Here is a 23,073-nt window from a genome sequence, read left to right as displayed (position 1 = left end):
TACACGTGTAGTTACTGATGCAATGTTACCTGATAGGTTACCGTACTATGACGCGCTAACGAGCTCACGAGACGGTTGATGACTAAATGGTGTTCTGGTGTAAGATGACGTACCCGTGATGTTTCCTTTAATTATGAATGAACCCTAAATCAAGATTTGACAAATTTTAGGTCTTTGATAATAAGACGAAGATAGGTCAATAGGCGAGGTAAAAAAATTATAATTAAAGTGTAATTAACAAAACAATACAAAGAAATGGTGAAATACCGGAATATATAATATAGATTTATGAAAAGTCCATATTATCATAAAAAATAATTAACCTTTCGTCTCCGATAATAATTATAAAGCCCTTACAGCCGTTGATATGGCACCTAAACGGAGCGTCACTACCACTAAAGGTCATACCCTTTGATTTCCTTTAATACGACGATTGTTTCACCAAATCATACTGGTTGTATACTAGTATATAAATGCTTTCTGTTGATGAATTAACTACTTGACTCGGGTTTTCCATAAAAATAAAGTATTTATATCAAAGTAAGGGTAGATATGTAGATTTTTCACAACATATAATCTGATTTTTAAAAGAGTATCGTCGTGACCTAAATTTGCATGGTGAGTGTCGTCGTGACCTTGATTTGTATGGTGAGTGTCGTCGTGACCTAGATTTGTACGGTGAGTGTCGTCGTGACCTAGATTTGTATGGTGAGCGTCGTCGTGACCTAGATTTGTATGGTGAGTGTCGTCGTGACCTAGATTTGTATGTGAGTGTCGTCGTGACCTAGATTTGTATGGTGAGTGTCGTCGTGACCTAGATTTGTATGGTGAGTGTCGTCGTGACCTAGATTTGTATGGTGAGTGTCGTCGTGACCTAGATTTGTATGGTGAATGTCGCCGTGACCTAGATTTGTATGGTGAGTGTTGTCGGGACCTAGATTTGGATGGTGAGTGTCGTCGATTTAACCTAATTTGTATGGCGAGTATCGTCGATTTGACCTAGATGTGTATGGTGAGTGTCGTCGTGACCTAGATTTGTATTGTGAGTTTCGTCGATTTGACCTAGATTTGTATGGTGAGTGTCGTCGATTTGACCTAGATTGTATGGTGAGTGTCGTCGTGATCTAGATTTGTAGGGTGAGTGCCGTCGTGACCTAGATTTGTAGGGTGAGTGCCGTCGTGACCTAGATTTGTATGGTTAGTGCCATTGTGACCTAGATTTGTATGGTGAGTGTCGTCGTGACTTAGATTTGTATGGTGAGTGCCGTCGATTTGACCTAGATTTGTATGGTGAGTGTCGTCGTGACCTAGATTTGTATGGTGAGTGTCGTCGTGACCTAGATTTGTATGGTGAGTGTCGTCGTGACCTAGATTTGTATGGTGAGCGTCGTCGTGACCTAGATTTGTATGGTGAGTGTCGTCGTGACCTAGATTTGTATGGTGAATGTGGCCGTGACCTAGATTTGTATGGTGAGTGTTGTCGGAACCTAGATTTGGATGGTGAGTGTCGTCGATTTAACCTAATTTGTATGGCGAGTATCGTCCATTTGACCTAGATGTGTATGGTGAGTGTCGTCGTGACCTAGATTTGTATTGTGAGTTTCGTCGATTTGACCTAGATTTGTATGGCGAGTGTCGTCGATTTGACCTAGATTGTATGGTGAGTGTCGTCGTGATCTAGATTTGGATGGTGAGTGCCGTCGTGACCTAGATTTGTAGGGTGAGTGCCGTCGTGACCTAGATTTGTATGGTTAGTGCCATTGTGACCTAGATTTGTATGGTGAGTGTCGTCGTGACCTAGATTTGTATGGTGAGTGCCGTCGATTTGACCTAGATTTGTATGGTGAGTGTCGTCGTGGCCTAGATTTGTATGGTGAGTGTCGTCGTCACCTAGATTTGTATGGTGAGTGTCGTCGTCACCTAGATTTGTATGGTGAGTGTCGTCGATAATGTATAAGACGTTTACCATGCCGGTACACCTTGTCTTGGGCTCAGTCAATCAGTTATTTTGTCATCGCTTTGCTGATTTTGAATGAAAATTACAATTCCGTTTACATTTCGGTATTCTTTTCCTGTTGTCCCACTGTGGCTAAGGGGGAAATTGGTTTCCCTTTCTGATTCGAACAATTGTTTGTACATTTTATACAGTCTTAAATATTTCATCAGTGTAACCATAGTATACAACGGAAAAGAACTTGAATTGGAATAAAGAAGATAAACGGAATCCTGGGTTTTTGAGACACCCCCCCCCCCCCCCCCCCCCCCAAAAAAAAATGTAAGATGAGAATAAAACCAAGTGCTTCAAAAGGATGGGCGCATTACTTCTCCGTCAACAGCGCCGAGAACATTACTTCTCCGTCAACAGCGCCGAGAACATTACTTCTCCGTCAACAGCGCCGAGAACATCACTTCTCCGTCAACAGTGCCGAGAACATTACTTCTCCGTCAACAGTGCCGAGAACATCACTTCTCCGTCAACAGTGCCGAGAACACTACTTCTCCGTCAACAGCGTCGAGAACATCACTTCTCCGTCAACAGTGCCGAGAACACTACTTCTCCGTCAACAGTGCCGAGAACATTACTTCTCCGTCAACAGCGCCGAGAACATTACTTCTCCGTCAACAGCGCCGAGAACATTACTTCTCCGTCAACAGCGCCGAGAACATTACTTCTCCGTCAACAGTGCCGAGAACATTACTTCTCCGCCAATAGCGCCGAGAATATTACTTCTACGTCAACAGTGCCGAGAACACTACTTCTCCGTCAACAGCGCCGAGAACATTACTTCTACGTCAACAGCGCCGAGAACATTACTTCTCCGTCAACAGTGCCGAGCACATTACTTCTCCGTCAACAGCGCCGAAAACATTACTTCTCCGTCAACAGCGCCATTTTGTTAATATTTTAGGTGTAGTAAGACACACAGCATAACACGATCAATATACATTTGCTATTTTTAAGTGAAATTGATTGAGTTGGGCAATCTTCGTAATCTAAATTTCGATAACCTTTTCGATGAATCCAGTATTATAAAGAGTCGGACACTCCATTTGATATTATATAAGATATATTATAAAGGAAATTATATAAGATATACATAATTCGATTATAAGATATCTTATAAAGAACGAGATTTGAATTTGAGATAATGAACTGTCCTCCACTCGATGAAGGAGCCGAGACGAAGTTGAAACTAAATATAATGGTTTGAACAGATTTATAATTGCCATATATTCATGTTTGTTCGAACACGACATCTGCTCCGTGCCTAGTCGATCGTGGTCGCGACAGAGGGTTGATTGTGTTTGTTCCGCGTGCCTTCCAACAAAACGCAATTTACCTTACAGAAAGAGCAGTTATTCTCGAACTTTCAGATTTTATCTTATCAACATTTAAGATATCTTATATAATTTGGTAAAATACTGGATCAACATTGCCCCGCGAATAAATGACAACTTGGCTTGCCATATTTGACTGATTACCCCCCCCCCCCCCCCCCCCCCCCCCCCCCCCCCCCCCGAGTTCAGTGGCAAAAATTAAAGTGTAAAAGGTCAGTCACACTTTGTTTGCTAGCGTAGCAGGAATGACGTGATATATAATTTAGTTCCCTTTCTGTGTATTAAACAGTACCCAATGTAGTTAGTGTGTTTAGTGCGTCACAAAAAAAATACACGCATTCTGCTTGGTTCAATAGAATTAACCCATGTTCTATCATTTAAATATCTTTCTAACAGTATACACTTGGTTTCTAAAGGTTAGGCTTACATCTTTCCTGATAAACAACCTTCTCGACCTGTAATCCTCATGAGCATGCAGGCCACGTCCACATCGTCCCATTAGATCATAACACGTTGTGCCATTGTAATTAGCGTGCTAATGACATTGGCTAGCCATGACAAAGCAGAGAGTCCTTCCTCCTTACAATATACTGCTCAATGATACGTCATAACGAATTAATAGGCCAGGTTGTCATTTAGTCACGGAGAAACGTAAATCTAGGGTTTTACCAAATTATATAAGATATCTTATAAAGAAAATTTAATGAAATATCTCATATCTTATATAATCATTATTGTAAAAGTTTGGTTTGGTTTGGTTTGTTTTTGTTTAACGTCCTATTAACAGCCAGGGTCATTTAAGGACGTGCCAGGTTTTGGAGGTGGAGGAAAGCCAGAGTACCCGGAGAAAAACCACCGGCCTACGGTCAGTACCTGGCAACTGCCCCACGTAGGTTTCGAACTCGCAACCCAATGGTGGGCTAGTGATAAAGTGTCGGGACACTTTAACCACTCGACCCCTATTGTAAAAGATATCTTAAATAATTTGGTAAAATACTGGATCAATATTGCTCCGCGAATAAATGACTTGGTTTGCCGTAATACATTGACGAATCTTTTTGGTACACAAAGTTATATATTAACAAGAGAATTCCGATGGGGGAAAGTACTAATCTTCTGTTTATGACTTTCATAATTACTGTCATCAAATTCGGTAATATCTAAATAAATCCAGACTATGTAAACGCCTTAAACATATAAAAGATACTTTGCTGTACGTTAGAATTCACACACACAAACGTCTCTCATTAAAGCTATCTTTCCGCAGCAAGGGTGAGTTGTAAGGTTCGAATGTCAAGACCTTCTCATAGTGGACCGAAATATTTCTTCAAGAGCTCAAAGAAAACCAAGAGGTCCAAGAAACCCGCTTAAAAGTTGATCTAGATAGTTTACACATTTATTCTGTAGCCCTCTTCCAGCATACCCATCGCCAAATAACATTGCCCCAACTCTCTTGCTTAAAAAACAAGAGATCCCAGAGAGACCTTGGCGCTCACCATTGAATGATCCATATCTGTCAAATGAAAGACTGGTCTTTTCTCTTCTTTCCACTTCTTTCACTCTTCCTTCAAAGCATTTAATAACTTTATATAACATTATATGGCAGGAGCAACCTGCAATTGTCAAAATCGAAGATGACCATATATACTATTAGTACCCTTTGTCATCCATTTAGTTCTTTCAATCAGACTTGCGTGCTAACTGGAGATCAAGAGGAGTCAAATAATAGCCATTTAGTACTGAAGTTTCAATTGTCAAAATCCAAGATGGCTGCCTGTTGGCCATGCCAAGTTGGTCCTATACAGGAATATGCACAAGAGACCAAGGGGAACCTACATATGAAATTTGAGAACAATCCCTTCAGTACATTTTTGAGAAATAGCGACATCAAACTTCAATCATCAAAACCCAAGATGGCCACCTTTCGAAATTTATAGATGTTCATTTGATGTTCACCAGTAGGCAAATAACAAGAGGCCCAGAGGGCCTGTATCGCTCACCTGGTTTCATGAGATATGAAACAAGAATGATGCTTGAGTATACTTGTTGCTGGTATTGCTACATTGTATGTCAATATATATCATAAGCATATGGGTACATGTACATTGATTTTATTTGAATACTAAAAATGCCACAAAGTGCATTAATCCATGAAATGAAATTGACTTTTGGCGCGACCCATAGGGATGCTACCACACAAATGTGAGTGATATCCATTGCTTAGTTTCAGAGGAAAACTTGTTTAGACCAATTGACCCCGTTTGACCCTGCGCTCTGCCCCCTGGGGGGTCAGCTCCTTCCTTTATACAATTTTGAATCCCTACTCCAATCCAATTGGATGCTACCAGTCAAACCATTGCTAAGTTTCAGAGAATAAGTTGTTTAAATCAATTTAGCCAAATTGACCCCTTTTGGCCCCACCCCTCAGCCCCCTGGCGCCTCGGGTCGGCCCCACCATTTGTACAATTTTGAATTCCCACCCCATAACCATGCTACCAGGCAAATATGAGCGATATACATTACTTAGTTTCATAGCAGAAGTCGTTTATATCAATTCTGCAAAACTGACCCCTTTTGGCTCCGCCCCTCAGCCCCCCCGGGGGGGTCGGCACCGTCATTTGTACAATTTCAAATTCCTACCCCAAGGTGATGCTACCAGTAAAATATGAGATATATCCATTGCTTGGTTCCAGAGGAGAAGTCAATTATATGAATATAGCCCGATTGAACACATTTGGCCCCGTGCCCCTCAGGCCCCTGGGGGGTCAGCCCCATCATTTGTACAATTTTGAATCCCCACCCCATAGTGATGCTACCAGGCAAATATGAGCGACAGCCATTGCTCGATTTCAGAGAAGAAGTCGTTTATATCAATATAGCCGAATTGATCACATTCGGCCCCACCCCTCAGGCCCCTGGGGGGTCAGTCCCATCATTTGTACAAATTTGAATCCCCACCCAATAGTGATGCTACCAGGCAAATATGACCAATATCCATTGCTCGGATTCAGAGAAGTCGTTTATATCAATATAGCCCAATTGACCACATTTGGCCCCGCCCCTCAGGCCCCTGGGGGGTCAGCCCCATCATTTGTACAATTTTGAATCCCCACCCCATAGTGATGCTACCAGGCAAATATGAGCGACAGCTATTGCTCGATTTCAGAGAAGAAGTCGTTTATATCAATATAGCCGGATTGACCACATTCGGCCCCTTCCCTCAGGCCCCTGGGAGGTCAGCCCCATCATTTGTACAATTTTGAATCCCCACCCAATAGTGATGCTACCAGGCAAATATGAGCAATATCCATTGCACGGATTCAGAGAAGAAGTTGTTAATATCAATATAGCTATTTTGACCCATTTTGGCCCCACCCCTCAGGCCCCTAGGGGGTCAGCCCCACTATTTGTACAATTTTGAATCCTCACCCCATAGTGATGTTACCAGGCAAATAGGAGCAATATCCTTTGCTTGGTTTCAGAGAAGAAGTCGTTTATATTAACAGAGCCAAATTGACCCCTTTTGGCCCCGCCCCTCAGACCCCTGGGGGGTCAGCCCCACCATTTGTACAATTTTGAGTCCCCACCCCATAGGGATGCTTCTGACCAAATTTGGTCAAATTCTGATCAGTAGTTATGAAGAAGAAGTCAATTGTTGACGGACGGACGGACGACGGACACCACGGTATGGCATAAGCTCACCTTGGTCCTTCGGACCAGGTGAGCTAATAATGTTATATACATGTACAAGAACTCTTTTGAAAAGCAACTACTCCATTTTGAAGCAAGCCAATGAATATCTTTTGTTGACACACAGATGATATTTACAATATGTTGGTTTCTATTGGCATTTATAAGTGATAGGAGTGCTATAGGGATAACTGAAAATGACAAAAGTAAAACAAGAAAATGGCAGTTAATGGCGTCATAAGAAATATTTATTAACATTCTTTGAAATAATACTTCCTCACAAAGATGTACTACAGCCCTGTATAATCACAGGTGTTAGTCTCTTTAAATATGATGTTTTAATCATAACCATGACTAAACATTGATTACATCCGACATATTGTCCCGGTAACGATACCGGTTCCTGCTGGTACGCAGGAAGCAGTTTTGGAGTGTCACGTACGCATCCATTAACAAAATGAGCAGTCAAAAGTATACACATTTAATCGTCACCCATCCATCCTCACATAGCCAAGTTTATCACAAAATCTATAATCAAAGTTAACAGATACATCAATACAGAACGAGATGAATTAGAAAAAAAATACAAAAGTATATTATTTATGTTATTGATTATTGACCATATTGATTTCACACAAGAATAAAATTTATTACAGATGTCCTAATGACTGACCAGTTGTTGTTTTTGTTTTGTCTACCTGGAAAACTTGACTAGAAACTGTCCTCTTAGTCAATTGCACCAAAAACAATATAACAGTGTACTAATTACACAGGAGTCTTACGTCTACATCCTATAACTGTAACATACGTAATCTATACTGAAGTCTGCATGCTCCTTACCTGTATTACTAATGACAGGGCACACATCCTACCCAATATTGCTGATAGACTGAACATTTCTGTGGTAACATTTGAACAAGGTTTCTCTCCAGGGTTGAGTCATTACTTAAGTAAAATACGTCTCTTTTTTGTCGTTATTTACATTCTCGTCAAGCATAAGTTTGTCAGTGACTCGATGATTTCTATGTCACAAATAACATGGAAATCTAGTACAAAGGTTCTGAAGACTTGTCAGAAATGATGCATTAAACAACAGATTTTCATACCAGTAGACAAGGTATAAGGTGACTACTAACCTCCAATCCAAAGTTATGCTATAAATCATTTTACAAATTAGATAGCCTTACCCTGAACATTATATTTCTATGGTATATAATGAGGCATGTTTTCCTATCCACCTCCCAACCTTGCACAAGCATGCTGTCTACTTTTCCTCTATCCCTCTAACTGAAATCATCATATATCACATTAAGTTTTGCCATTAGCATCAACCACTGAAGTTCCTTGGCTTCCCCATAAGTCTACTGTAACAACTGTAGCTGTCTGTATATCCTATAGAGTTTACCTGTATTCAAGGAGATATTCTTACATTCTTTATCATTTCATATCTGAAAATAATACCATTTTATTATTTTTTTTTCAATGTTTAACTGAATGAGGATCACTAGACTAGACTATATCCTATATATATAAATACATGTGGAGGTTACGACGACATTAGAATGGACAAGTTTTTATATATCACAATGGATACAGACGACGAAATAGCAAGTATGTTGGCTTCCATCGATAGCACAACTTTATAAACTTGTTTTGTGAACAAATGTACATTGTGATGTCACGTTATTTGTGATGTCAAGTTGTCCTTTCAAAAATAAACTTTCCTGAAGAGTAGCAAGAGATGTGAAAGCGCCAGAAAGTTTGTTGTTAAGTTTTTTTGTTTTTTTTTTATATACACATAAATGTTGGTTACTTATTTCGTACAACAATTTATCAATAAGAAAATAGAAGTACTGTCTATTAAAATAGTACTTCCTACAATTAACACTATCAACAACAGTGCTGCATAGCAGAGTATTTGACACAGGGGACAATAACACACTTGTAGCAGGGGCAAACAGCTCGAGCACATATCACAAGTACAGTGATCATTATGGGAAACAAATAAAATCATTGATGAGGAAATTTTTGGTTGATATAATTTAAAGAGCAGATAGTTGGTGCATTTGTGGTGCTTAACTATTACAAGTAGGAAGACAGAGAGCCAGACCTCAGCTCAAATCACAATAACTTTTTATAGCATTTTACATTTAGACTATTTCACATATTTCACAAAATTTATTTAAACCACAATCACTTTAACATGCATGTATTTGATAAAATTAATTAGAAGACATAAGTTTATATACAAAAATACCAACAAAGCTAATGGACTTATTTTGATGGAACTTTCAAGCCAGCTGAATTCAAAATTTGCAGATGCGACTATCAGTTTAAGTCAGTCAAAGTAACTTACTATTTGATATGTCAATAGCCTTATATTTGCTGTAACTTTCCAAATATCATCCAAGCAATCTTGTTCTCTGAATATAGATACTGTGTCGTTTCAAATAAAGAGAGAAGATTGTTATGAAAAAAAATCAATGCTGTTGAACACTGTGAAAAGATTGTAAGACAACAACAGATGAAGAAGTGCTTATCCGGCTTCCCTCTGGACAAGGCTGGGAATGTTGTAGCTAGTAAATTTATTAATCACCATTCCTTCTACACATAAACACTGTACAGTTGTAAAATGAACATTTTCATGATTTAAAAAATTGTTATAATAAAGAAGGATGTGCTGGTAATAAATCTTTTTTGTACCATTTTCATATTTTTTTCCCTCTTAAATGGTTTTTTTTTCAGTTAGTTAATATCCCCCTTCCCTCCACAAAATCACCAGTATAAATTATGCTGGGGTTTCTGACTTCTACCAGAGATCATTTAGTTCTGCATTCATAAGCTTGGCAGTGGCTGAACTAAATATATGCTAAGATTCCTTTTCCGTGGCTCGTAGTTTTAATGGTGCACCAGCAAAGAAGCAGGTTCAGTCATTCTTATGTGTCATTGGTGGGAACTCGTTGTCATCATCCAGCCGAAGTTGACCAAGACCCGGGGAGCCATCACCACCCATAGCACCTTGTTCTACCTCCTGATAGGGCTGTGACTCTGTAAGGAAGATTAAGGCTATTAATATCAGCTAAATCAGTAACAGTAATAAATTTTAATCATAACCGTCAAAACTTTTGCTGTTACAGATATGTGTATGAATATCTTTAAATACAAAAAAGAAGAGGCTATATAGGACTGAACAAAAATAAAAAGCCTTCAAAAAAAAAAAAAAAAAAATTCTAATAAAACACACCAACCTACAGAAAAAGGAAATGTTTATACTATCAATGTACATTTCTGTTGGATTTCAAAAAGGAAAAACACACATTCTAACTAAAAACAATTATGTATGTATATTTTAATGAAACTACATATTAAACACAAAACTTTGGACATTTGTAATTCTTCATTGCTGGAAAAACAAAAGGGAAGCTCATGCAGAATAGCAGAAATGATGCCCAAACCAAATGTGTTCCTGAAATCTTTGACATGTCTATGAACGACCAATTCAGGCTGAACAAAACATCAGTTCATTACTAATCCTGTCTCTTGGTATTGGAAGAATCTGAATTTTCATATTCATATACTGTATAAAAGGTATCAAAGCTACCCAATTTCATTACTGTACACACTATAAGAAAATTAAATTTCTATCATCAAATAAAAACTAATGTACTAAATCAAACTGTTAGTCCCAACATAACCTTAATTTTTGGACCCGAGACAGGAAACACCACCTACAGTTTTGTTTGGCCTGACTACCATCTGGTCTAGATTGAGATGAGAACTGGGATGCTGTATACATTTACATGGTCTGTCTCTTATAATCTCAGTTGGACAAGATGCCAAGCCATCCAATTCACTGCTATTCAATACTAATACAGGCTTGCTGTACCACCCCTGACAAAAATCATCATATTGTCAACAAATCTGTAGTGGCTTTGTAATCACTCTATTGTTGTATTAATGAAAATCATAACCATAGCAACCAAAGTTGGAAAAAGTTTGTCTGTGTTTTGTGCAATAGTCATGCATACACACATGGTAAAATGAGAGAAAAAAAAAATATATATAATATATGCTTAATAAAAACATGTAGCAATATATTATGTGAAGACTGATCAGTTTTCTTCAATTTGAAAATTTTATAAATTAAGCTGACAAACAGTTTCATGATAATGTTTTCATTTTACTTTCAAAACTGCCATATATTTACATGGCATATATAAAATGGAAATATGCAGTCTGCTATGCACTAAAGCCCTGCAAATAAAAGCATAGCATTCTGCAACTGTGGAAAATAGTACAAAGCTTCAGCAATATATAGATGGGGAGTTTTGTTTATCATACAATATCAGCGCTAGTCAACGAGATTTCAAACATCACAACAGTGGCCAAATGCTGTTATAATTTTACGTCAAGTACGGTATTCTGTAAATATTGTAGAGGGGGATGCAGAGCAAATATATATATAATAGAGGAGAGTATATTGATACATCATTTGAGATTTAACTTCTGATTTCTTACTTCATCAACAGCATCACAAAATATACATCTGATGAAGTATAACAGACAATCAAACAGAAGATGTTACACTATCAACAAGTTTGTCTAAAACAAAGAGATTCTCCCACACAATAATTAACATCAATGTATGTGTAAAATCACAATAACAATCTTATCAGTTAAGTGAAGGGCAGTTCCACACAATTAGAGAATAATTATTTATTGAAAGTGTGAACTGTGTCTTTAATGTTGCAGCAAAAAAAAAAAAACATTACATAAAAACAAAATCAAACGTTTATCAGTACACGTGAATGGAACCTACTATTTTTAGTGATATAATGATAACATGTGGTATGTTTAAAAGGATTTTTCAAAGGATGCTGCAGACCAAAGATTCTGACCATATAAATACTGTGTTGTCAGATTTTCAGTATTAAGAAAAAAGTAGAGATAAGTATAGCATGATGATGATTTAGAATGTTTCAATCCTATTATCTCTGTGTTAATGTGTGGAACAGCCCCTCTAACAACAACAGGTGTCATATGACTGGCAGGCTTACTTGGACAAGGAAAGATATTCCTACCAAAATATAAAAGTACATAGTTTGTTCACATGAGTTTAAAGCTTTAATTTACTTGAAGACAATTACTAGGTAAATCTAAATTGAAGGTTATTTCTCTGAATTACAAAATACAATATGTGGTATTTAATTCTTCTTTTCATCTCATAATGAAAAGGAAATGCTCGAATTGCTGACAAACTAGATATATCAATATGTGTAAAATATTGCAGTTAATCTGTTGTAATCATGTGCATTATATCAGTTGCATAAGATACACATGTATATAAAATATATATAGGGGGTAATAAAACTTATTAGTATTTACATATGTTTTGTTTTATATAAGTACTGGGTACACTGTATGACAAATCAATGTTTCACAAATATTCTGTTGATTCAGCAGAATTTTACATGCATTCTGTAGATCTGTGAATTAAACAGATACAAAATATTTTGAATCGGTTTCTAGAAAATAAAAGAAAAAAAAAACATAAGCAGGTCTCTGACACTGAACTCCAGAAGATATTTGATCAAGGATTTATCAAATTATAAGAAAGACCGTTATTATTAGTTTTCTGCTAAAGTTGGCTTTAGATGTTAGTGGTATGCTATCCTGCTATGCTAAGGTTATAGAGAGTATTTAGTTTATTTTATAGAATAGGGGTATTCTGGTTCCTATACTTTAGATGTTAGTGGTATGCTATCCTGCTGTGTTAAAGGTTATAAAATAGTATAGTTTATTTATATTATAGGGATACTCTGGTTTTTATACTTTTGATGTTAACTTTAAATATGTTCCTCAACCTGAGCTATGTTGATATTCTATGCTTGATATTGTATCAGAATCATTCATATCTATATCAAAACATTATTGCTTTGATTACAATATGTCTGGTACAAAAGTCAAAGCCTTTCAACAAATAATGATAAAACTATCAAAATGAAACTAAAGCTACCATGCTAAATCAACAATGATAAAGCTAGTGGCTACATCAGATATCAAAAGCATTTCCACATAAACAGTTAAGAAAATACAAATATTTGCATAGATTTCCTTCCTGTGTTAAGAGTCGGCTATTTAGTAAACGACAAACTAAACAAACTAAAACTTGACATAGCTGAGGTGTAAGGAGTTTACGAGGGTGTAATGAGAAGGCAAAAATGACCCTAGACCAAGATGACTGTGCTATTTTTGGGGATGCAACCAGCCAATGTGCCTGACAATCATACGTTACCTGCACCATTGAGAATTTCATCAATAAGATCCATGGGATCCTGCTCATCGTCCAACCCCACCTCAACTTCCTGTGGCCCTCCCATCCTCTTCACCATGTTGGCATAGCTGCTCCTTGGGCTGTGGGCCACAGGTGAGTATGTGGTGGGAGATTGTGGGAGGAGGGCGTCGGTCCCCGAGGGCTTACCTGGTGGTACGGGTGTAGCCGTTCCCGGGGGACTAGGGTCTGGTCGTCGAACTGTGGATGCGTAGCTTGTCCCAGCGGCGGTTAGAGGTTTGTCATGGGGAGTCATCTCACCAGGAACTTCCCCAAGCTTCCCATCCAACCTGTTATACAAAACATAATCCATGATCTAATAACACAAGTCACTTTATTCTGAAATTGAAACTATCATACATATCTTGTGGGAATGTTGTGAAATTCAGAACTTATTAGAAAGTCTTAGAATTTTATTAGATGCTCTTTTTATCCCATTTAATTTCAATAAGCAATCTTTTATTTTTGGACTACTATCTCAAAATCCTAATAACTGTAAAGTTGACAATGAAATTCTCCTTGTTATCAAACAATATATTTATAAAATGCGATGTTTTCACAAGTCTTTAAACATCAATGGTCTGATAAGTGCTCTTAAACAATATCATGAGACGCAAAAATTTATTGCATATAGTAAAGGAGAAGCCTGTAGGGAAAAGTTTGAAAAAGAGTGGAAAAACTGGGGGAAAATCTCCAACTTATAATTACCATATCTCTTTTTTTTTCTCCAGTGCTGTGTTGCTGATACTCATTAAATAAGCAGATAATAATTACTTTCCATCTCCTATCAAGGTATATTATTTTAATTTTATGTATTAAATGGTCCCATCCTTCTTTGTCTATCTTCTTTGTCTATCCCCCCCCCCCCCCCCCCCCCCCCCCCCCCCCCCCCCCCCCCCACCCCCCCCCCCTGTTTTCCAATTGTGTGTGTGTGTGTGTGTGTGTGTGTGTGTGTGTGTGTGTGTGTGTGTGTAAGAGGTACTTATCAGTGTGGAGCGTGGTCAATCCTGCTGATGACTCGGTAGACGTGGATAGAGTTGATATGACCAACACAGAAACTGAGCCCTCGATAGGATTGATCAGGCTACCAGGAAACTGAATATGTATGTGTGTGAGGGTGTATGCATATGTATGTCTATCAGAGTACATTCACATTTATAGGAGTTTGTATGGTTTCCTATGTACATGCATTTACCTTTGTAGTTAATGATGATGATATTATGAAGATGATTAGAATGATGATTAATTATTATGATGAGTATGATGAGATTATGGTGATGATACTATGATGATGAGAGTATGTTGACTTGTATGATGATGTGATTACGATGGTGATGATGAGTATGATGATGCGGATGAGGTTGCTTTTAAGACAATGAAAGATCTTGAGGTTATTCTGATCATGATGATATATAATGGCAAACCATACATTCTGGAACTTATGTGTGTATGTTTGAGGGTGTGTATGTGTGCATGAGGTTATTATCTATTCATGTATTAAAAATGTCTTCAAAAATTAAAAATTAAAAAAAAACAAAAAAAACACAAGTCACTTTTCTTTCCCTAAAACCTAAAGTATTGATGTGCCACATTAGAAAAAGAAATTGAGAGCTGTCAAATATCTGTTTTAACCTTGGTTCCGAGTGTTAGAGGGGGAGCTAAACAGTACTTTGATTGTATGAACACATGAGGATCACTATCTATTTTTTCCCGTTGAATTCCATTCACCTAACATTTCTATTACTACATGTAGTGGTACAAAGTCAAAACTGTATAAGAAATAAAAGTTACAACAAATGGAGTTATAATACAATGATGGTAAATGATCACAATACAGCCTTATACCAAGCTCATCAACAATGGCAATTCATATTAAAGGATTACATTGTTATTCATTAGAACATTCTTTGTCCATATGAAACCCAAAACTCAAATACCTGTGTTGTCGCAGTAACATGCATTCTCCTCCTTCATTGGGGTCCAAGTTGTAGATGTGGAGGTAGCCATCTTGTGAAGCTACCAACAAGCGTGGTACTTTTTGTATACTACAAATAAATATTTAGCTCTTCATGATTTCTTTGTTTGTAAATGAACAATTTACTATTCTGACCTCCCTTTCAAGAAATAAACATTCTTAGGTATTAAAGATGAATGTTGAACAATAATTCTGGAAACAGTAGCCTCAATAGCATCTTATACTACACAATAATCTGCCATCAAAAGAGACACACACAATATGAGAAATGACCCAGTGATGCACCATATAAAAGATGGTTTTCAAAGTCCACCTTATGTAGAACCAGTTGGAGAATGTAAAAAAAAACATCTCAACGTTTAAGATGCCAGTTAATATTTCTATGTATGTCAGCTTTCTCTGTATGGGATCAAGAGTAATGTCTACTAAAATCCATTACTGTTTTCAAATAGTTGTTAATTGAAAAAATTCTAGGCTGAGACAATCATTGCTACTTTTTGGGAGTCAAAGCCTTAATTACTTACACAGTCAGTGCACACACATTACGGAGCCCTGACGTTGGAAGTCGGGATGTGGCGAATGCTCGCCCCTGGTTAAACATCTCTGTGACCTGTGATGGTAAGTATGTTGCGGAGGATTTCAAAGCCTGGCCAAAGTATCCCACCCATGTCTGTGGTTCTTCTTGTGGTCTGAAATATAGTGTCAAACAAAATCTCTTAAATTTACACAGCTGGGCAGATCTTGGTTAACAGGCATGACTTTCAAGATGTGAAGTGAAATTTTCTTGTTTCAAGCACTGATTACAACTCAATTTAAAAACATGATGCAACTCACTCAATATACATGAAACAATTAAATTATATGTAGCATTATAATACATGATCTGAGGTATATCCATGCAATTTGGAAGTTATGCAATTGGCATGTACATAACTTTGATTACATCCTTGTTTGTTTTCTTCCAAAGTCACTAAAATATGTTTATTTGTTTAGTATACCATGTATATATTTTGCCTTCAAGGAAATGATACAAACCTGTCTTTTGGAATCTCAAGTTTGAAGACATGAACAGTTTCAGTATTGCTGGATGCTGACAAGAACATGGAGTCTATGCTGAAGGCTAATGAATGGATGCTTGCACATCTGTTAAAAAACAATACTTTGTATATATAGACATGTAGGACATACAAGTACTGTGATATCAAAATTTTAACTGTACAGAGAAATGTAGGATGTATAAAAGAAATATTTCATATTCTTTATACTGGTAGGTTGCCTGCATAACCCACAGGTGATTTGGGGTAAGAAATTATATACATGTATATATATTGTATACATATTGTACAGAAATAGAGACTATGTAATACATGTATGTATATAATTTCTGACTCCAAGCACATGAGGCATTACTGGTATATATAAACCTTTAAATACAAATGTAGATAAATAATTTCATGTAGAATTTAACTTTGTTATTGCAAAAATAGATGTTCAATGTACAATAGCAGGTTGTTGTTGTTTGTTATCTTCAAACAGAATGAAGACTTTAACTGAAATAAGTTATAATATTCAACATAACACTTTACTTTAACTTTGCACTTCCATATTCAGAAACCAAAAAGTTGTATGTTTGAGCATTTAGTTATCAGTATTGCTGCACAAATATTGAGAAACGTGTGTTTTGGGATATGCTGGCAATTACACATTCACCTCAATTCATTACCCTGTACAATATTTGTTTGAGGTGCTTTTCCATTTGTAACAATAAAATCACTGATGTACATTAAAGCACAAACCTTTTCACTCCTCTCCTAAATTCAAATAACTTCTGTCCTTCTGGCACAGAGAACACTCGTATCACAGTACCCTGACCAAACAACAAAATGTATTGTTTACAATAGGAAAAGAAAGTACAATGTGCTACTATCCCATACTCGAATGAAATTATTTGAATGATATCGTCATCAAAACTTGTGGAAAGTGTTTGATGCTGGTTTATATTAGTCTAACTTGATTATTTCTCTTATGAAATATAGCTAACATTTATTGAGTCTTACATCTGTTCTTTATAAGCTTCGTAGTGAATGACAAATGTAACTGCAGGAGGATAACTAGACAAATCACTGACATCATTGATTAACATTACATCAAAACACAATGAAGAAGACTGCATGAAATAATTCACATATTAAAACAATTTCAGAACAATAGAGATCGCCATATTTAGGAGAATGAAACCTTTTCTGACGCTGTTGCTATTTTAGTGCCTTGGTTATTGAATGCCAGTGCCGCCAACGGATTATCATGTGCTGGTATCATTATAACTGCTCTCTGTAAACACAAGATACTTATATATGTCAGATTACAGTGTTGTCAAAAGTCTTCACAAAAGTAACCAATATGAAATGAAAATGATACAATTCAAACATACTTGTCTCAATTCTTTTGTCATACAGTAAAGGTAAATCATGGAATCAGTCAGATTTTATAATTTCATAAATAATTCAGATTTGAATAGATCCTAAGTTCATTGCTCACCATTATTGGCATGTGCAACAATTCCAAAAGGTTAGAACTAATCAAGTTCTAGCAAGGTATCCAAAGCATCTCTTTGTAGTATTAGCTATCATCAAACAATAGTATGTTCTAGATTTCTAACATCACGTTTGAAATATTAACTACTATACATGCATTTGCTGGATTCTTAACAATGTACATATACTTACTAGATTCATTGTATCAAATATTTGAACTTCTCCTATTTGATTACTACCGGGGTAGGCTAAGAAACAATTGTCATTGTTTATAGATAATGCACAAAGTCCATTTCGATTTGGGGGGGTGTCACGTATTGTGTGAAGAACTTTCATGTCGCGAATATTGTGAATGTACAAACTCTCCTCCAGACAAACGATGAGTCTCTAAAAAAAGGAATAACACACAATAAATATACTAAACTGTACATAATGATAATTACTTTATGTGCATAATCACAACTCATTAGTTAGGTATAAGTAGGTCTAGATCTACTTCACATAAAGTCCAAGTTTATATTTCTTTCAAATGAAATATTAAAATTCATATTCTAGGAAGTACATGTAGTCTTTTCAAATTTTATATAAAGTATCCGTAAATGCAAGCTGCTTATATTAATTACTCACCTGTCGATTTAGTCTTACAGCCAGTATAGAATTGGAATAGCTGTAATTGCATATTTCTGTGCCTTTTTTGAAGTGACATACTTTTAGTTTCCGTGGTGATGACAAGCTTACTATTGCTACCAAGCTACTAGAGAACAGTCTTTCTACTATACATATATCTTCATTTTCTGGAACAAAAAAAAAATAGGAAAAAATTTCGTAATACCTAAGAATTAAATAAACCTTGTCAGGAAAGTACACTTGTATTCCCCAAACAAGAGGCAAAGAAGGCCTGCATCGCTCACCTGGATATTTTAGTAATTATGGCAAAATATTCTAGTTTATGCCATATATTTCAAAAAAGTTACCCTTCGGGCCAGGTAAGTAACTTGGTTGATATTTACTCCAGTTATCATGTTCACAACGCAAGGTCCAATAATAATATTGTTACAAAGGGCAATAACTCTGTAAGTTACTGTCACTCAAATAACTCCATTTTGGAACTCATACAAGATGTTGATATATGGCTGCATAAAAAATTTCATCAAACTTGGTTAAATTATTTACTTCAGTTATCGTGTTCGAAAGGTACAATAATAATTATTATCACAAAGGGCAATAACTCTGTTGTAAGTCACTGTCAAATATATAATTACTATTTTCAAACTTGTCTGTGATCTTGTAGTATATGGCGACATATAAAGTTTCATCAAACTTGATTGATATTTACTCCAGTTATCATGTCCACAATGTCCAATAATAATATTCTTACAAATGGCAATAACTCTGTCAGTTACTGTTAAATATATAATTCCTATTTTTGAACTCACTAGAGATCTTGTCGATATATAGCTGCATACAAAGTTTCATCAAACTTGATTGATATTTACTCAAGTTATCATGTTCACAAGACCAAAAAATAATATTCTTACAAAGGGCAATAACTCTGTAAGTTACTGTTTAATAATTCCCATTTTCGAACTCGTGCAAGATCTTGTTGATATCTGACTGCATACAAGTTTCATCAAACTTGGTATATATTTACTTAAGTTATGTTCACAGGGTTATTGTTGGCGGACGGATGGATACCACAGTATGGCATAAGCTCCTCTTTGTCCTTTAATTTGGACCAGGTGAGCTAAAAACCATCAGCTGACTTAAGCATTTATATCAGAACACCTTTTATTTATGTTTTATTTTACTAGACTGAAATTTTTTAAGTATTTACAGACGTCATTATACTCTCAAAAAGGTAAATGACAAAAATATAAAGTTTTTACTTTTGATTTTTTTTTTTTTTACTTTTACTTGTTGAGCCCCTCACACAATCCGGGTATTCTTAAGCATTTCTTATTTAGTTTTTTTAATGTTGTTTTATCTAACAAAAAATTTGAAAGATTACACATATATTTGCAGACTTTTGTTTAGTAAGCTGCTCATTGAACTCTTTAAAATATCAATCAACATGGAGTCAGACTATATAGGTAAAATAAATTGGAATTCTAATCTAAGTCCATGAACTTTCTTTTCATATCCAGGCCAATCTAGAACTCCAGTACAGTACTACAGTACTATAGCTTAGTCAGTCTAGTGTTTAGGTCCATATGCCAGCAAGCACCTCACCTGTCAACATTGGATTCTAATATTTATAACTAAGTGTATTGACATACAAGAAAAGTAATTTGCACCTAGATAATCGATAAGAATACAATACCAGTAATATCAACCTCGTTGTTACTAAAAATAGAAATTATGACAGCTTGTTTACGACATTCCAGTGTGTCAGCTGATGTCGACAGCGATAAACCATCACAATATCTCTTTCTATATATAAATAACAATTTATCAAATAGTTCCGTTTCTATAACCAAACAGTAATAATAAAAACATCATTTTTTTTAAACGTCACAAACTGATATATTAAGACCAAGTTTTTGATAGTTATTAGGATTTAAATACAGTTTGGTAGGGGGTAAACAGAACTAATAGAACATCCATATATATCTTTGACCTCACCATTTTCATAAATTTGTTCCAATTTATCAACCGAGCTAAGGGAAAACAACTTGTATCCGGTCCTCGTTCCAATAGCCAATGATCTAAAACAAAAAGAAAAAAGAATATTTGAGTTAAATAAGAATAATATTCAACAATGAGAAATGTCAACAACCACGTAAAAACAACGGCAAAAGATGGGAGGTGCAAAAGAAAAGTTATGCTGTATCTTACGTGCAATCCTGATTGAAGTTAACAAATAGCAGCTCTGATTGCTCGTCCTCGGTTTTAGCTGCGATGTTCATTAGGCCAGTAACACTTTTGGCCACTCCACTGTATAAATAATCCGTACTGGTTGAACGTCAGCTTCTTTCCACTACCTTTTCTAGGTGGCCATTTGTATTTACATCGAACGATTTTCATTTGTAACGAGGGTTTTCATTGGCTGTTATAGTGAGGGATTACCAAGCTGTCTCACAGTGACAGAATGACTGATTATAGAATCTGTAAAACTGTTGGTGAAATAATGTAACGAACTGATTAATAAATGCGCAGTTTTATCACGGATAACAAAATTATATCAGTTTGAATCATTTTTGGTGACAGTAAGACTGCATTTGAATAAGGAATATGATTTTATTAATGTGTCATTTGAATAGATACATCCACTTATTCAGCTTGCATTAAATCTTAATTTTGTTTCGTCTTTAACAGTATGTCTGCATTTTGCATACTTCATCTTGACTAGTAACGCTACCTGTCGCGTCATATCCGTGAAAAAACGAAAATTATACGGCTATGCCGAAAAACAATAAAGCTGCTTGCGTATAAGTGGTATCAGGGACATCCCTTTTTCGGATGAGGAAAATTTTTGTATAGCCTTAAAAAAAAAGGACCCCCCCCCCCCCCCCCCCCCCCCCCCCTCTCCCCTTTCAAATTTCTGGTTCCGCGCCTGACCCTTCATGATTTTTATATCTTAAATATTGATATTGAATTTATTTATTTATTGATCAACACTATATAGAAGTTATCATTTGATTAAGATGCAAACTAATAGAAATAAAAATTAAATTAAATCTAAACTGAACATATTAGATTAACTTGATATATCTACTTAAATAAATTATAATCGATACTAGAGAATGAAGTAATAACGGACATTGATTGAGCCAGGCAGTTACATAATATGCACGAACTTATAATTACATGTAGTACATTGTGTTGTTTATATAATCACGCCAAAAGCCAACTTTTTAATGTCGATGGTACGTATTAGGCCTGCATATTGCAGGTACCGTCTGAAATGTGACGGAATACTTAAGATATTGTCTGATCTATGGCGCGGGAAGGATGTCATAATTAAATATTTTTGCCTAGGCAGGAATCGAATTTTGCCTAGGCAAAAATAAAATATTGCCTATGCAAAAATATTTCTGCTTAAGCAAAAATAATTTTGCCTAGGCAATAATCGAAACAAAATTATTTTTGCCTAGGCAGAAATAATTTTGCCTAGGCAAAAATCGAATATTGCCTAGGCAGAAATATTTTTGCCTATGCAATATTTTATTTTTGCCTAGGCAAAAATATTTAATTATGACATCCTTCCCGCGCCATACTGATGTTGACAATTTTAATATCCCAAACAATATCACAGATAAAACTTTAAAGTTTCCATAGGAAAGCATACAGAAGGTCCCTTAACTATAAGATCGATATAATTATATACGTATAGATGTATTGATGACGCTGGCTCTAGGTTCAGGTTAGATTTTACTAACGTTAACCGTTATTTTATATAAAAGTAGTTCTTGATACACATATACATTTTTGCTGTCAAGAATTCTATTTTTTATACATAAAAAGAGGCAACTAATCAGTTTATGATATCGAAAAGTAATTTTTTTTTATCATATCAGAAAATGATTTTTGGATATATATATGTATATCTAGCTCCAGAGACCTATATAAATAGTATAGTTGTAGTGTATATATAGGTCTCTGGTCTCTGCTAGCTCTATGTACGCATTTTATACGTGGATATAAAAAGGAATTCTAATAAGTGAATAACTAGTAAAACGGCGCCATATATAAGTTATACGTTGAACGTCCCTGTTTCAGACTGAAGCTTTATTTTTCAGTCAAGTCTATTTCTTATCAGAGTGCGTGTACAACCATATATCACTACCATTTTGGGATGATAATGCGCCATGCAGTTATGATCATATAAAGTCTACACAGCGTTTATTGCAAACTCAGTAAAGTGGAAGCACTACAGTAGCTTTTCTGTTGCTATTTTATCTTGTGAGTTTAATGGTCGTTCAACTGACGAGTTTTATACACAAAACGTGGCGCTCTTTTTAATGACGTCAACGGGAGCAAAAAGGCACAAACAAATTGTAAATATTACTGCGCCAATAATGTTTTTGCAATTTATAAGATAGGAGGGTAATTTTGGCTCTTGTAATGATTGTCTTAGGATGAATTAATTCAATAAAATCAGTAAAGATTGCTTAAAAACATTTTAAGGGCGCGTGCTATGTGTGGATTGCACGTCTGAACTTCTTTTCGGTAACATAATTACTCAAATTGGTGCACGCCTCTTA

At 36.0% G+C, this 23,073-nt stretch overlaps 1 protein-coding gene across 2 annotated transcripts; it reads right to left on the bottom strand.

Moving 5' to 3' along the window:
* Nucleotides 1-7,255: 7,255 nt before the first annotated feature.
* LOC117334320 (WD repeat domain phosphoinositide-interacting protein 2-like) lies at nucleotides 7,256-20,969 on the bottom strand. 2 transcript variants are annotated; one of them, XM_033893857.1, is made up of 11 exons: nucleotides 20,705-20,969; nucleotides 20,492-20,574; nucleotides 18,497-18,663; nucleotides 18,062-18,256; nucleotides 17,574-17,666; nucleotides 17,132-17,202; nucleotides 16,371-16,478; nucleotides 15,860-16,024; nucleotides 15,298-15,405; nucleotides 13,325-13,650; nucleotides 7,256-10,077 (listed from the first exon to the last, which is right to left on the bottom strand). In XM_033893857.1, exons 1-11 carry the CDS (start codon nucleotides 20,773-20,775, stop codon nucleotides 9,956-9,958), a joined length of 1,509 nt encoding a protein of 502 aa, XP_033749748.1. In that variant the 5' UTR covers nucleotides 20,776-20,969; the 3' UTR covers nucleotides 7,256-9,955. The 2 variants fall into 2 exon arrangements, with proteins under 2 accessions (XP_033749748.1, XP_033749749.1); XM_033893858.1 differs by having other exon boundaries at nucleotides 13,511-13,650.
* Between the last annotated feature and the right edge of the window lie 2,104 nt (nucleotides 20,970-23,073).

This window comes from Pecten maximus, chromosome 1 (assembly GCF_902652985.1).
Source record: "Pecten maximus chromosome 1, xPecMax1.1, whole genome shotgun sequence".
Classification (NCBI taxonomy): Eukaryota; Metazoa; Mollusca; class Bivalvia; order Pectinida; family Pectinidae; genus Pecten; species Pecten maximus.
The sequence above is the reverse complement of the archived record's forward strand: the minus strand, read 5'-3'. Positions and strand labels throughout refer to the sequence as shown.

Excerpts from the sequence above, each read along its gene's own strand:
- LOC117334320 (XM_033893857.1), bottom strand. The coding sequence starts at position 20,775 with ATGAACATCGCAGCTAAAACCGAGGACGAGCAATCAGAGCTGCTATTT. Across the intron at positions 18,664-20,491 it reads GGAACAAATTTATGAAAATG|AAAATGAAGATATATGTATA; the intron begins GTGAGGTCAAAG and ends TTTTTGTTCCAG. Across the intron at positions 18,257-18,496 it reads CTGTAAGACTAAATCGACAG|AGACTCATCGTTTGTCTGGA; the intron begins GTGAGTAATTAA and ends TCCTTTTTTTAG.